Source organism: Heloderma suspectum, chromosome 7 (genome assembly GCF_057233095.1).
Source record: "Heloderma suspectum isolate Gila_16-S chromosome 7, 16-S_ref, whole genome shotgun sequence".
NCBI lineage: Eukaryota > Metazoa > Chordata > Lepidosauria > Squamata > Helodermatidae > Heloderma > Heloderma suspectum.
Window position 1 is genome coordinate 4,791,961 of NC_139464.1, and position 15,969 is coordinate 4,807,929.

General features: G+C 45.9%; 1 protein-coding gene across 16 annotated transcripts in view; it reads left to right on the top strand.

Annotated features, from left to right (window-relative positions):
- The window catches only part of NRF1 (nuclear respiratory factor 1), a 78,863-nt gene that overhangs the window by 40,170 nt on the left and 22,724 nt on the right, over positions 1–15,969 (top strand). For 9 of the 16 annotated variants that reach the window (XR_014784212.1, XM_084808943.1, XM_084808938.1 and 6 more), the window contains exons 6-9: positions 5,537–5,740; positions 8,891–9,085; positions 11,289–11,390; positions 13,909–14,066. Coding sequence is in view for 15 of the 16 variants with exons in the window: in XM_084808943.1 (XP_084665069.1) it covers positions 5,537–5,740; positions 8,891–9,085; positions 11,289–11,390; positions 13,909–14,066 (659 nt within the window). In the remaining variant the exon portion in view is untranslated. The remainder of the gene's footprint in view (positions 1–5,536; positions 5,741–8,890; positions 9,086–11,288; positions 11,391–13,908; positions 14,067–15,969) is intronic. The other 7 variants (XM_084808948.1, XM_084808950.1, XM_084808941.1 and 4 more) reach the window with 1 other exon arrangement.

Here is a 15,969-nt window from a genome sequence, read left to right on the forward strand (position 1 = left end):
AAGACTTTTAGGGTGATGGTTTTGGGTACTGATGGTGTAAAAATGGCATGTTGGTTGAAAGTGTGTGTGTGCCTCCCTGTAGTTAAGTGCATTATTCCTTCCTTTCCCACTTTTGCAGGATTGCAGCAAATGTGGCAAAAGAAACCCCTGAAAGACTCCATGCTTGCCAGTTACAGTGAACTAGGGGTGGCTGGGGAAATTACATTATTACTAGTAGTAGTAGTAGTAGTACACGAATCCGTGTACACAGTCCTGTAGAATCCAGATATAAAATCAGGATGGGATGGGAAGGAGAGAGAGGTGAAGCTAATGTGGGATGAATGTGAACAAATGCCATGGCACATATTTGCATTTTGTTTCATTTAGGGATGAGGACTGAGGGGGTTAAGCTGAAGGCTTCCTGGAGGTAGGTTTTGAGCTGGGAAGGAGAGAGAGAAGTGGGACACTGTGGAGGGGTTCTGGGAATGAGCTCCAGACAGAACAAGCAACAGGACAGTGTGGACAGAGTTATTCAAGAGTGCAGGAGACCTTTGGGGGCAGCAGGCATGGAGGATGGTAGAAGTGAAGGAGCAGAAGTCCTGGCCAGAATCTGGGCAATGAAAAGCTTTAAAGATAAGGACAAGGAGGTTTGTACTGGGTGTGGGTGTGGGAAAAGATCATCACCTTAGGCAGAATTCTAGCTGGCCAGTTTTTCTAGTCCTTTGTCATGGAGGGGCAGCCAGGTCTCTCTCCCCCTACTTCTGCCCCCCAAATCTTCCACTATCCTAAGAGTTCATGGCATGGGATTTGTACTGCAGAATGGAGATTCAGGGAACATTCTCTCTTGGAGGAACTGTCCTGAAATTATGATGCAACAGTTCACAATGGGGTTAGTCACCTGTTCAACACCAGGGGAGTAGTTTGCTTATTATAGATCATAATTGGCACAGTTGTGGTGTGTACATGCTCTCTTTCTCACAACCACACACTTCGGTAGAGGGACACTTATTTTTGTGAAATGTACAGTAGGCTTGCTGGTTGCTAGTGAACCAGCCAACTTTCATGTGGTCTGGTGGCATGACCAATAATTTTTGAAATATATTTCCCTGTAACCCAGAAGGATCCGTTGTATATACATGGTCCTAGAATACAGAAACTTACAATTTGGCATATATTCTGCAAAGTTTTAAAATCAGTTTCCAAGGAAGACAGGAGCAATTGGCTGATAAGATTTGGTTTTAGTACCAGCAAAAAATTTGGTACAGCTTAGATGTGATACCTGTGGAAAAGGTTCAGTGGGAGCATATGCAAAGGTGAAATTTTCTGCAGTGGCTGGTGGATGTGTTTCACTGTGTCTGGGACGCTGTATGAGCTATGAAACCTCAGCTCTGGACAGCAGTGGAGGAGCAGGTGGATTGGGGCTCAAGGTGGTGCTGGGCCCTCCTCAAGCCCAAGTGCTGCACTTGGACAATGCAATGAACAAATTCATTGGCTTTGTTCAGTCGTTAAGTCATGTCCGACTCTTCGTGACCCCATGGACCATAGCACGCCAGGCCTTCCTGTCCTCCGTTCTCTCCCGGAGCGTGCTCAAGTTCATATTCATTGCATCCGTGATGCTATCTAGCCATCTCATCCTCTGCCGTCCCCTTCTCCTTTTGCCTTCAGTCTTTCCCAGCATCAGGGTCTTTTCCAGAGAGTTTTCTCTTCGCATTAGGTGGCCAAAATATTTGAGCTTCAGCTTCAGTATCTGTCCTTCCAATGAGCACTCAGGGTTGATTTCCTTTAGGATGGACTGATCTGACCTCCTTGCTGTCCAGGGGACTCGTAAGAGTCTTCTCTAGCACCACAGTTCGAAAGCATCAATTCTTCGGTGCTCAGCCTTCCTTTAGGTGTTTAGAAGCAAGAGGCCCGTGGAGGTGGTGATTGGTGTTCTTGTTATGCTGATAATTAGAGAGGCCCTCACGCCCGAGCAGGCTGAGCTGCATTGCTCTCCTTGATTGTCTCCCTGGTGGTTCCGAGGCCCTGAACAAGTGCTTGCCATGGCTCACGGCTCTCCGCTCCTGAGGCCCTCTAATTAATCCATCTGGAAACAAGGAGGAGCCCCTGCCATTGCAAAGCAGCAAGGTGGTGTTCTTTGACTCCAAGGTGAAACCTGGCCTCACCTGGACCGTATCAGCTACTGTTACTGCCTTCTCTTAGCCTGTTTCTCCGTGGAATGCAAGACAGTCATGTACCAAGCTGATAAAAGTGAAACCAAGAGTGACACCAGGTCTTTGGGGATGTTTGAGGAGGGGCTCTAGTGCAGAGGTAGAGCACGTGTAGCCCCTGGTTCAACCTCTGGCATCTCCACATAGATCGGGGTGGGCAACCTGCAGCCCTTGGGCAATATGTGGTTTCAGCTTCATTTCGAAAGCCCCCTGCAAGCAATCAGGTCAGACTTCTGGCAAGAGCAATCTGTCCCACTGCAGCTGGGTAGAGAGAGAAAAGGGGTAGCAGAAAGGGGGAGAGAGAGAAAAGGGTTGGCCCAGTCCCTCGCTGGCTCTGGCCTTCCCCATTGCTGGCATGTGACCCCCAACAGGTTGCCCCCGAAGGAATATGGCCCTCACAGACAAAAGGTTCCCCAACTCTTAGTAGAAGTAGGGAAAGACGTTTGCCTGGAGAGCTGCTCCTGTCAGCGCCGTTAGAGAGCACAAGGCAGCTTCATGCATCCACGTGGTCTTCAGCTGCTGTGAAGTCGGCTGGGCCAAGGGCACTAATACCAATGATATTGGACTTGGCTCCCCCCTGGCCCAGAGTTACCACCCAGTAGCTTCACCCAGACCCTTTTGGAACTGTCACGGTTTCCACAATCCAGAGCACCATCCTTTCACTGTTTACATTGTCACCTTTCTGTCTACCTATGTACTTACCCAAACTCGCTCGAGTTTCTTTCGAGGAAGGGTTGGATTAAAAAAATGGAACAAAGAAACAGATTCTACTGAAGCCAACACTTAGAAAAAAAACAAATCTGGAAAACTTGGTACTATTTGGCATTCTGTAGGGAAGAGGGGAAGGCACTTTTTTTATATTTTCATGGATGGAAGGCTACCTGTGTCTACTGTGACAGACCCTGCAGGTGTGATTTCACAGCCAGTCCTAACCCAGCAGTGTTGTGTGAATGAATATATATACCAGTTGCATTACAGCTGGTTTTGAACTATAGCTCCATGTGTGTTCACTCTGTGATTTGAAGCCAGCCTTCCTCGCTTGGGGCCCTCCAGATGTGTTGTGACTACCGCAATCCCCAGCGAGCACGGCCATTCAGCTGATGCTTCTCTCAGCATCAACTATACATTGCATATTCAAGACTCTCCTTTGCTGGAACATCGCAAATTTGGAACTGTGAACTGTCACAGAAATTGGACATCTGGGAATTACAGCTATGATTACTACTATTTTAAAGCTCTTTCAAACTTGTGTGGATGCATAGTAGAAGGCTTTGAGAAAGCCTGGAAAGACTGTCTTCCTGTCTTTCTCTCTTGAGCCATAGTCGTGTTCTGCACATTACACACCCTTAACTGTCTCTCACTTCTCCAAACCTTTGTTCTGCTTGCGCTCTCTCTCGCTCTCTCTCTCTTGCAGCCCCCCCCCCTCTCTTTACAAAGTTTGCAAAACCAAAACATCCTCTTCAACATAAAGCATGCAAAAATGAAGCATGGTTATCCAAAACAAGCATATTTGCATACGTTTTAGTCATTGGCATAATCTGAATCTGCCCATGATCAGATTGGAAGATACATTTTAAAATAGATGTTCCCCAGCACATTAAACCTTATTTTGTATAATTGTGTCTAATCCGTTGGGCTGCAAGGGAAAACACAGAGACCTTATATGTCTTCTATTTATCCCTGTTACTTGATAGGTAACAAATCTTCTCCCTGCCGTTCAAAAAAGAAACTCTTTCAAGAAGTTCTTTCAGAAACCCATCCCTAGGGGAATTTTACAGATAACAATATCATGCATAATGGACAATAATTCCCACCTCTTTCTGGCCATAGATACATACATGGCAGTTTACCGGTATTCCATCATACCTCCCCTTCTAAATATGCTGTAGGCCTAGTTTGGAATCTCAAAGCAGATGTGGCTGTCTGCCTGTGTTTCGGGCACAGGCCTGCATAAAGGTGTGTCCTCCCACATGAGGGGCTCCATCCCCCACCCTCCTGGTTTCTGTTTTCAATATGCTGTGGTGTAATTCCTGTGAGATTTTTCTGCATAGTCACTGGGTGGTGCTATAGTGCTGTTTCCATAGCTACTGCATTCATTCACAGAACAAATAGCACAACCTCCCTTGAAAATGGCCGATCCTAGTTCTGATATCTATGGTAGGGAAGAAGAAGCCATTCCCAATCTGTGGGAGGAGGCTGCAGTTATTTTATGATCAGACAAAACTGGAGAATATCCAAAATAACCCAATGGAATAAAGAGACAAAGTCTCAGGATGTTGATTGATATATATATAGATATATATATAGATATATATATATACACACACACACACACACACACAAATCTGGAAAACTGTATACGTATACAGTTTTATTCCTTGCGATAGCTCAATGCACTTTGGCCTAGTACCACATATTTGGGCCTTCTTCAGGGGTCCATTTTTCTTTAAAAAATGCCTGCAGAGGAAGCTCAAAAGCAAGATATGAGCACAACAGCACCCTCCTGCTCGTGTTCCCCAGCATTGGTATTGAGAGACATGCTGCCTCCAATACTGGCAAGAATATATAGCCATCACCCATTCATAGCCTCATCCTCCGTGTATTTGTCCAATCCCCTTTTAATGCTGTCCAACTTGATGACCACCACTACGTCTTATGGTCGCAAATTCCATAGTTTAATTATGCACTGTATGAAGAAGTACTTTCTTTTATCTGTCCTGAATCTCCCGCCACGCATAATTTTGTGCAGTTCTACCATGTTCCCCCTTACTTGCCTTTTTTCTAAGTTAAACAGTCCCAAATGTAATCTTTCCTCATACTCCATCCCCTTGATCATCTGGGTTGCCCTTTTCCATCTCTGTAGTATCCTTTTTGAGTGTTGTGCCCAGAACTGTGTAAGTATTCCAAGTATGGTCACACTATAAAGGCTTTAGGATATTGGCAGTTTTGATCTTGACAGTTTTGACCACTGTGGGTCAAATACTTCAAAAAGAAAAAAAAGTGCCTCCCCTCCCGGACCAGGCCATATGTTGTTAAAGTAAAATCCCAAATCTTTAATATGGCCTCTGCTGCAGCTCCAAAACACTCCAGCGCTCAATTTTTGAAGCCAAAGCAAGGGATAGAAGTCTGATGTTCAGGCCATCTGATGGTAATGGGTGATGGTGCCCCTGCTTCGAGCGGAAGCTGGGAGAACGGCCTCTGCTCGCGACCCCTTTGTTTTTAGGCTGAGTGGATCCCAGAAGGCTCGAAAGGTCTCCTTTACAATTTTGTATGGTCTCTAATGAACCAGTCTGCTTCTGTTGAGCTTTGATTTCTGAACCCTTCATTTGATTTTATTTTTAATGCCACAGGCGCAGCTTCGGGCTTTCATCCCTGAAATGCTGAAATACTCAACAGGGCGTGGAAAGCCCGGCTGGGGGAAGGAGAGCTGCAAGCCTGTTTGGTGGCCTGAAGACATTCCGTGGGCCAACGTTCGCAGCGATGTCCGGACAGAGGAGCAGAAGCAGAGGGTGTGTGTTGAATGCCCTCTTGCTTCTGCAAAGGGCTCTTCCTTGGTATGGCAACTGGAAAGGCTTGGCTTATAGATCTGTCTTTGGGACTTTGTTAAGTTGTTGTGACAAATTGCGTAGATCAGGTAAGAACACAAGGGAGTCACCATCCTGAGTCAGGCCACAGGTGTGTGCAGCTGAGCAATCCGCCTCCAGTGCGGCCAGCCAGGTACCCCAGGAGCGCTCAGGCAGGTATTTATGGCTGGCAGTCGGCTTCCCCTGCTGTTGGTCACCAGCATCTCGTTATAAGAGGCACTGAGGTTGCATCCATGATCATCCTGGCTTATAGCCGCTGACAATCTCTCTTCCACGAATTTATTTTTTTTAACTGCTCTTTTGCTATTGGCCATCAGAACAGCTTGCAGAAGTGAGTTCCACGGGTATTTCTCTCAACAGCAGCCTTGGTTCATCCCACCCCCATTTACCTAAGCCAGTTTTTCACATCCTGAAAGTTGAAGTCTAAATTGTTTTTGGGAATGCAAGGAACAGCAATGCTATCATTGAAGACTGGATCCACTGTGTTCTGTCTCGGCAATATGTGAACGTCTTCTTCCTCTTTTTTTGTTCTGAGCACCTTCCTAGCCAATAATCTGGTTTATCGGGCCGTCTGTTTGCAGCTGCAAGCACACTCCTTAGCATCCTTGGATTAGGATAATTTAAGCCGAAGGCCTAAAGGAGCCTTCCCCAGCCCAGCACCCTCCAGAGGTGTTGGATTGCAACTTCCATCAACCCCAGCCAGCATGACCATTGTAGTCTAACACATTTGGAGGGCCCTGCACTGGGAAAGGCTAGCCTAAGGTTTCACCTCTGATACCTTTAGTTAAAGGAGATGCAGTGCAATCCTAAACATATATACTTGGAAGCAAATCTTTCTATGTTCAGTCAGATCTGACCTCTCACAGCCGGCGCAGAAAGAACCATGCTGGCTGGCCTCCAAGGTCGGAAAAGTGACCTCGGGGGGGTGGGTGGGAAGGAGGCGTTCTGGTGGCAGGGAGGGGAGGAGACTAGGGGCCAGGATATGAGCTGTCCTGAGCCTCTTCCAGCCTTCTTTCCTCCTTGTTTGAAGCGCTGTCACTAGACAGGCAAAGAAGCCCATCTAGTGAAAAACCTAGCGATCAGAGGACGGGGAGGGGAAGATCACCTCCGCTGCTCCTCCTGCCCTGTCAGGTACAGCCCAGCAGGGCGTTGGATACACGGAAGCCTCCAAGTTCAGAGGCTTCCATCTCACGAGGATGCAACCCATAGGATTGTGCTCTTAATATGTTCGGGATTGCAGCCTTGGAATAGAAGTACAATATCAGTTATAAACAAGGCATCTTATAGAATTATTAAGACAAACAGTACCCTCCAAAGCCTCAAAATTTAATAAAATAATATAAATCCACAGGTAGCAAGACAATAGCAGGCTAAAGCCAGTGTAAAAGGCAATGTGCCTACTGAAAGAGAGCCATTTTCACACCATTCTAGAAGTAGGCAGTGAAGAGGCCAGACAAACTTCTCTGGGAGGCTGTTCCATACATTTTATCTTATGATGCATTTAACCACACGTCTGCACCTATTGTGTGGTGCAATTCTCCTTATGATGGCAGGAAGATACAGATAGCAAACTGGTTATATTTATTTATTCCATTTCTGTCCCACCATTTTTCTTCTTGCAAGGAACCCAGGGTAGCTTACATGATCCTCTTCCTGTCCCTTTTATCCTCACAACAACCCTGCGAGATAGGTTAAGCTGAGAGTCAGTGACTGGCCCAAAGTCACCCAGAGGGCTTCATGGCCGAGTTGGGGACTAGAACACTGATCTCCCGATTCCCAGTCCAGTACTTGAATCGCTACACCGCCTTGGCTCTCTGCACCATGCTGGCTATTGTGGAAAGTTGTCTCTTGGCAAATAATCATTTAGATCCATCTTAGGTAGATGATAGTCTAGTTGCCTGTTTTTTAAGTAAAGCTGAAGTATCAAAACTGAACCTTTCAAAGCATACCATTTTAAGGACGCTTCCTTCAGGAGAAACTTGCTAAGACGTTACATGTTTGTGCTGCATACCCAAGTACAGAAGCTGTATTTTCTGTCCGCCAAGTTGATTGTCCAGTTCTGGGCTTGACTGCTTTTGAAGCAGCTGCAGATAAACTCCATGTGAAATATAACTCAAAGCAGACTGTTTATGTTTTTGCAAAATTCTGCTGTGCTGTACAATTCATTGAATTTTCAAGATGGCTCACAATCTAATGAGAAATAAGAACAATATCAAAACAATCTGGAAATTACAATAAAAACAGCAAAGCGGCAGATTTTTTTATTGGGCAAATAAAAAGGGCCTCTGCCTGGTGCCTAAAACTCATTACATTTGACTCCAGGTGAGCCTCTCTTGGGAGAGTGTTCCAGTGACAGGGCACCATAACCAAAAAGGCCCTTGACCTTGATATATGCCTAATCTCTGATGGCAAATTGCACCTGGAGAGTGGCCTTGGATGATATTCTTAACTGGCCATGTCCCATGTGGGAGCAGATGGCCCTTTAGATGCCCGAGCCGTCTAGGGCCTTAAAGGTTAAGACTGGAAGTTTGAACATTCTCACAAGAGCAAAGCAGAATGGACAATTGCCTCCAATCTGTGATTGTTTGGGGAAAGTTTGTGATGGTAGGAAAAGGCCTTTGAGTCCATTTCTTTATGTACCTCCAGACTGAGAAAGTCACTCTGTTATTCTGGTTTAATTTAGAATACCTGTGAACCCCTGTTGTAATTCTCACAATCACTAATGAAGGCTAGAGCCACTATTTCATGTAGCGGAAAGCTCTGAAGGAGTGGGGGAGTCTGCCCTGTTGACATACCAGCAGTATTCATCAGAGGGCAGTTAAAATGTAGCACAAGGTAGCTAGTCCACACACAATTATTTTGGGGTCCGTGACTTAATTAATTATCAACTGATGTGCCAAATGCTCCGTTGGAAGCATTTTTCTGCTTTAAAAATTCTTTATGGGGAAAAATTTACCAGAGGTCTCATCTCTCCCTTCAGGAATATTACAGAGGTTGGGTATTTATTTGTGTTGCTGCTCCTGCTGCTTATGCTTCTGTACCAGTTTGAATCAGAAATGAAATCCTGAATGTGCCTTAACCTCCCTTTTCTCTCCCCACCGCACCGCCTCCATCCGGCAGGTATCTTGGACTCAGGCACTGAGGACTATTGTGAAGAACTGCTACAAACAGCATGGCCGTGAGGACCTGCTCTATGCATTCGAAGATCAGCAAACACAGCCTGCAACAGCCACACATAGTATAGCACATCTGGTTCCATCCCAAACTGTGGTCCAGACCTTCAGCAATCCTGATGGCACAGTCTCTCTCATCCAGGTGAGAGGTCATGGCAATTATTTCCCCCCAAGGTGAGATGCAAGGTCTCAACTAGGCTTTGAGGCCTTGCTTTCCAACCCAGGCACCTGACCTGAGATCCTAGGTGTACGTGGGGTGGTTGTGGTTCTGCAGTGCTGAGCAAGCCTGTATTCTGTGTGTGCTCAACTGTTACTACTCATATAATCCTGCGGTTGAGTTCTGGCAATGAAAACAAAGTTCTAGGGCTAATTAATCTCAGCCGTGTGTTGTATGTGCATGTGCGTGTGTTGTGTAGAAGACATGTGCTTCCACACTAGGGGTTTAGTGTGGAATTACCATGCTCCATTCTTTTTGTGGGACATCCACATGATGCCATTATCTAGGCATTTTCATTCTGTATTTTTCCTATGGTTCTTCCATCTTTTCTGCAGAAAGTCTGTTTTTTTCTATAAATCGGAAGAGAAGTGCAACCTCCACAGGTTTAGGTGTCTTTTTTGAAGGGTGGGGTTTTGACGTGGGTAGGGAGAAGTGAACTTCTCAAACTCAGGATACATTCATTATAACCTTTGTGGTGGGTGCCATTTTATGACCTTTAGGGGTTTTTTAATCCTTCTTTAATTTATTGCTAAAACATTTTCTGATTAGGTTTTTAAATGAAACAGAAGTATAGCATTAACACCATAATGCTATAATATTAATTTTTTAAAACTTGTTTTTAAGCAAACCTCTCTTTTTCATCACTGCCAAAATAGCGATGAGTGGGAATGTTTATTTAATTATTTTTTTAAATTTGCATCATTGTGTTAGAGCATTATAGCACCATAATACAAAAACTGATGTTACAGGCATTATGGTGTATACATTATGGTGTATACAGCACTATGCTTCTCTTTCATGGAAAAAAGGAGATATGGTGCTATAATGCCTATAATATTAACTTTTTATTATGGTGTTATAGTGCTATAACAATACAATAAAGGTTTTTTTATGATTTTGAAAAACTCTCTGCTCACTGCCATTTTAGTGGTGACCAGAAATTGCATTTTATTTTTGTTTTTTGAAAATAAACACATATTTTTGAAAGTAAACATTATAGCATTTTAATGTTTTACCTACTTTTCATTTAAAAGAAAATTCTAGCTGGAAAAGTATTTCAGCAATAATTAAAAGATTGATGTTTAAAATACAGGGCGATAAAATGGCGCCCACTGCAAAGGTTGCAATGCATGTGCGCTGAGCTTCAAATGGCCCACCCATGGCAGCTTTGCCATGCCCATTGGTCTAGATAGAACATTGTGGGATGCACGCACAGATTAAATGCAAGCATCTCAATACTGTGGAAAGTCAGTTCTTACAACTGAAGAGCAACAACTGGCTAGTGCTAGGAGCCACGCATCTGGAAGTAGGCATGGAAAGCATTCATTTCTGGAGCAGGGTTTCGAGCGTGAGTGAAGTCTTGGCAGCTTAAAACACAATCTGAGTTATGTTTACCCAGGCGTCAGTCCACTGATCTCCATGGGACATAACTCCCCAGTAGTTGTGGATAGGATTTCATCCTGAGTTTATTGCAAGTGACAACACTTTGCTGTTACAATGAAGATTATGACCCAATCCAGGCAGTGGGACTTTAGTTACCCACAAGTAACCTGACTAGTAGATTTCATTGTGACTTAAAGCACAATCCTGTGCATGTTTAGGCAGAAAAAATGTCCTACAACTCCCAGCATGCTGGCTGGGGTATGCTGAGAGTTGTAGGTCTTTTTCTGTCAAAACATGCATAGGACTGCGTTCTGAAGCACAGTTACCTTTCTCAAGCGTTAGCCTGTAGGTCAGCCTTCCTCAGCCTTCCCTCCAGATGTGGCGGACTGCAACTCCTATGAGTGCCGACCAGTTATGCTGGCTGAGGAATTATGGAAATTGTAGTCCAACACATCTGGAGAGTTCCAGGTTGGGGAAGGCTGCTATATAGGTATTGTACACTTTCTAAGAAGTGTAGAGATTATTGGCCCTTTTGTCAATATATTTCTCTTAAAATATTTTTTTTAAAAATAGCCCACTGCCAAAATTCAAATAAATAAATAGTCATATATTTGTGATGCTTCAGTCTGGACACATGGTATGCATGATCTTAACCAAAATCTCAGAAGCAGTGGGCCCAAGGACACTAAGGGATTCACAAGGCGACCCATCTAATTGACATCCATTTTGTGGTGCTGTGTTGCAGGTGGGCACAGGAGCTACGGTGGCCACCTTGGCAGATGCCTCTGAATTGCCTACCACGGTTACAGTTGCACAGGTCAACTATTCTGCAGTAACAGACGGAGAGGTAAGGGATGCTTAGTTGGCAAGAACCAAATAAGTCCTCTATGCCTGCCCTGTGCTTAGAGACAGGATGTCCTACACCTAAAGCAGCCTTCCCTAACCGGGTGCCCTCCTGGTGTATCAGACTACAACACCTATTATCCCCAGGCCAGTATTGCCAGTTACCATGCTATAGTCTAATACACCTGAAGGGCACCCAGTTGAGGAAGGCTGGCTTTCCTCCTTCTGAGCAGATCCCTCCCTGACCAAGCTTCCACAACCGCCTGTGAGATTCTAGCACTGCTGCAGATTCTCTGCAGCCGGGAAGTCTTGCATCTTGCTTACATCTGCCTTTCTGAGATTTCGGCCCATTTAGCTTACTCAGGCACACGACACGTTGGGCGTTAAGTGGCTAGTTTGGGAGCTTTTTCTGCTAGAAAAATGACTGATCAATTTATAAAACAACTACTTTTACGTTATGTCTGCACGGGCACAGATCCATGCATGCAAAGAAGTGTGTTTTTGCTAGCAAGGGAAATAGATCCAGCACAGTACATTTCCAATTAGGTGCAGATTTTGCATAATGACTAACAAGTCAAGCCTTTGCTTGAATGTCTCTAGAGCTTCCCAGATTTTCTGAAGAACTGGGCTAATGGATTTATCAAGACACGCTTCCAAAGGTAGAAGTAGTTTTCAAAACAGCTGGCCAAAGGAAGGTCTTGACTTTATAATCTAAGGTCTCTTTATCAGTTACTTTCTTGCCTTCCGTTGATTTTCTTTTTCCCTGTGCCATCAGTGTGTGTGACACTTGACATTGGTGGTGCTGAATCAATATGCAGAAAGACAGGCCCCTGCTTCCAGAGCTTCCAGTCTACATTAAATGTACATAAACATCATTTTGATTGGGGTATGGAATCAGGGATGAAGTCACTGGCTTCTCAGCGGTGGCAGGCGCCGCATAGGTCATCCACAAAAGACCGGCAGCCCTGGGCTCCCATCCAAGAGGAGGAGGAGAGAAAGAACAGGCCTCTTTCTAAATGGGAGCTGTAGGCTAAGCACAAAACTATGCTCGCTGGGGCTGCTGGGAATTGGAGTCCAACACATCTGGAGGGCACCATGTTGGGGAAGGCTGACATAGGTGTTCCAGGAGGCTAGCTAGTAGCCTCAGAACTGAGAAACCCAGGTTGCAGAAACCAATAACATTCCTTAAAGCGGGGGCGGGGGGGATCTTGAGCATTCCTGTAACTTCACTTGCCAGCCACTTTTGTGCCTATCCTTCAGCTCCCCTTTAGAAAAAGGCTTGTCCTTTCTCCGGTCCTCCTCTTGGACTGGAGCCCAGGACTGCCAGCCTTTTGTGGCAGAGCCAAGCGGTCAGCCCCACTCTGCTCTGGAAAGGGATAAGATTCTCAGGGCAATCGGTGGCAGCACAAAACAGCCTTGTTCCCAGGTAGCCGGCATCTCCATTTGAAAGGCCAGCTAGAAACAGGTCGTTTTGTTTGAGATTCAGGCCTTGAAAATTCCCTTAGATTCACCAAGGGAGTTTCAGGCTCTGGAAGACAAGCCCCCCATTGTCTAAGCAAACACAGGCACCTTCCACCTTGCCTGATGTTTTTTGCTGCCTCCTGCTGGGTCAGACCATGAGTCTGTTTCACACAGGACTGGCTGCTCTTTGACCAGCAGCAGTTTTTCAAAGTCTCCAGTCTTTTCCTGTTGCTCAAAACCCTTTTGAGCAGGAGATGCCAGGGAATGAACCTCTGCTCAACTCCTGAGCTGTGGGCCCTCCCCTTAGGAGCACCATGCCCTTTGGGTATGGTGGGTGGATCATCTGATGAAGGGAGTGATTCCTGGCGCATTAAAATAGCCTCCTCAAGAAGATGCATGCAGCCGAGGGACCTTTGCTAACAAGTAGTGTGAACCCGAAGCTATCGCGACATGTGTGGTGGTTTCTCTGCAGGTCTGGATAGGCGCACGTCCCATGTTATGCTTTGGAGCAGCATCCCCCAATCTAGGGCCTTCCAGGTATATCTGACTACAACTCCCACCATCCCCAGACTGCACAGCCAGTGGCATTGCTGATTTGGAGGTTACCGGGTTGTGGAAGGCTGCTTTAGAGGCTAAACCATGCACTAGAATGGCAGTGTCTGGACTTGACTTCCAGCAGCCTTGCCAAATGGACTGGGCACCACTGAGGCCGCACAAGATACACTGCTGTATAGAGAAGGAACCCTGTGACCCAGGTTAGAGATTTCTTCTCTCTTGTTTCCTGAAGTCTGTATCCCGTCCCAAATGCCAAAATAATGTCTCCCACCCACACAAACGTCAGCACGGCCTCCTTTGGTACCACCATAGCTCATTTATGTATCACAGAACCGGTTGCAGGTGTTGCCATTTGCAGTCAGCGTTTGCGTTTAGCTGTAGGAGAGACTTGAGAAGGTGCTGGTGTGTCTTGAAACCTTAACACGAGAAGTGCTCCAAGAATAGTTTCTTGAGAGACAGTAGAAGTTAGTTCTGTAATGTATGCCTCAGCCTCTCCATCCTACCAGGTGGAACAGAACTGGGCAACGCTGCAAGGCGGGGAGATGACAATCCAAACAACACAGGCCTCAGAAGCCACGCAGGCGGTGGCGTCCCTGGCAGAAGCCGCAGTGGCGGCATCACAAGAGATGCAGCAAGGCGCAACAGTCACCATGGCGCTCAATAGGTATGTGGGGGGAAGTAGTCCTGGGAACAGCAGGAGGGAGCAGGGAGGCATCCTTCATCGGACTCGAACCTTGGGCTGGGAGTTGGGTTTGAGCCAATGCACCTCTGGATTCTGTCAAGATGAGGGATTCCTTGCTATCCACACTCTCCAAAAGTACTGGGAAAAGACGCAAGAGCCACTTTAAGTTCTAGGATATTTCTGAAACTCTCCAAAATGTTCATGGAATGTCAACTGCAGTATCTTATCCAAAACAACAGCATCTTCTGGCCACAGTGAAGCTGTTATGATCCATTGAGATCCAAGAGACTGAGCAAGTCTAGCTGTACATTACATTTTTAAGGGATTGATTTTTTCTAGGAAGTTTTGCCGCTTTTAGAGAGCTCCGTAAGCCTGAAGCAGAGCACAATATCTTTTTCCCGTTTGTTATTATGGGGTCATACAGACTTAACCTCTTGCACTACTCACTATGCTTAAGAAAACCTGAGGATTGAATTGGAATATGTGGTGGGCTATCTGTATTAACAACAAGGGTTTTAAAAATATGGTTCTGAATTGTCAAAATTAAAACATTTGACTATGATGTCAGATTACCAATATTGTGATGCATTCTTATGCTCCTCTTCTCACCCTTGCCAGAAATCAAACCACATTTCATTCACTTCTGAGATTCACTTCTAGCCAAGGAAAAATTAAATTTTAGAATGATTGCCTCCTGCAAGTTGAAATGCTTAGTGCTGTTCAGTTCTCAGAAGAAATGCCATGCTTGGCCAGACCAATGTTCCCACCAGGCCAGCATTCCGCTGTTGACACTGGGCAATACTGAAACCTTCTAGTAGGGCTGGTTTAACCCTTATTTCTGCTACATGACAGAAGAGGTTTCCGTTCCTTTATCCCTACCGCATTAAATTTCAATTATCGTCGCATGATATATCTTTACCTGTGGGCGTGTTCTCTCTTAGTCTGAGAGATTGCAGTGGGACATTTCATAGGAATGTTTGGCCCAGCGTGGTGGTGGGGGGCACTGTAAATGTTTGTAGCCGATTTAGCATGACGATCAGCATGGCTTTCTCTAGGCATAGGATTCGTAGGACAGGGAACAAAGAGAAGAGCCCCAGACTTGCTGCAGGAGAGAGGGACCCTGGCATCTTTACATCTAGCACGGCTATAGAAGAAAGTGTACCAGCTGGCCTTCCAGCCCACAGAAAGCTACCATTTGCCACTCCCACTCCGCCCTGTGTTCCTTCCAGTTCTCTGGCCAGTTTTGTAATAATATGCATAATGCACGCCCCCCCATGGGTATGCCCCACCGCCAGCCTGCAGTGTTCAGCAGCTGCCTTCTTGGTGGCTTGCGAAGCCGAGCCCATGGAGTGGCTTTTCAGCAGCAGCAGCACAGGCGTGGCTGGGTGTTGGCAGGAAGAGCTGCTTTGCTATGGGGAAAATGCAGCCCCCACTCCAGGCTCATTCGGATGGCAGCAGGTTAATGGTCTCCCCCGAGGTTCTGCTAACGAGCCTCCAAGCGCCTGAGCTGACTTGAGTGCTCACTGTGTGTGTGAGAGATGATGGCTACCTGTAGTCAGCTTGGGCAGGACTGGGAGGGTACTGCGTGTGGCCAGGTGATACTGGGGAGAGAAAAGAGAGATTATACTTTCAGAGGATGGTGGGGGAAACATTTGTGCACACCACCCCTGCCACAGCCTACTCTTAGAAAAAGAGAAACATAGGGTAAAATCCAGCATAAGTCCTACTTAGAGTAGACCCATTGAAATGAATGGGGCTTAAGGAGTCATGACTGTCTTAAGTCCCATTCATTTCAGTGGGTCTACTGTAAGTAGGACGTACGTTGGACTTTACCCTGAGAGAGAAAAGATTTCCTGAACTAAAACAAAACAGCCTAAAGCTGAAC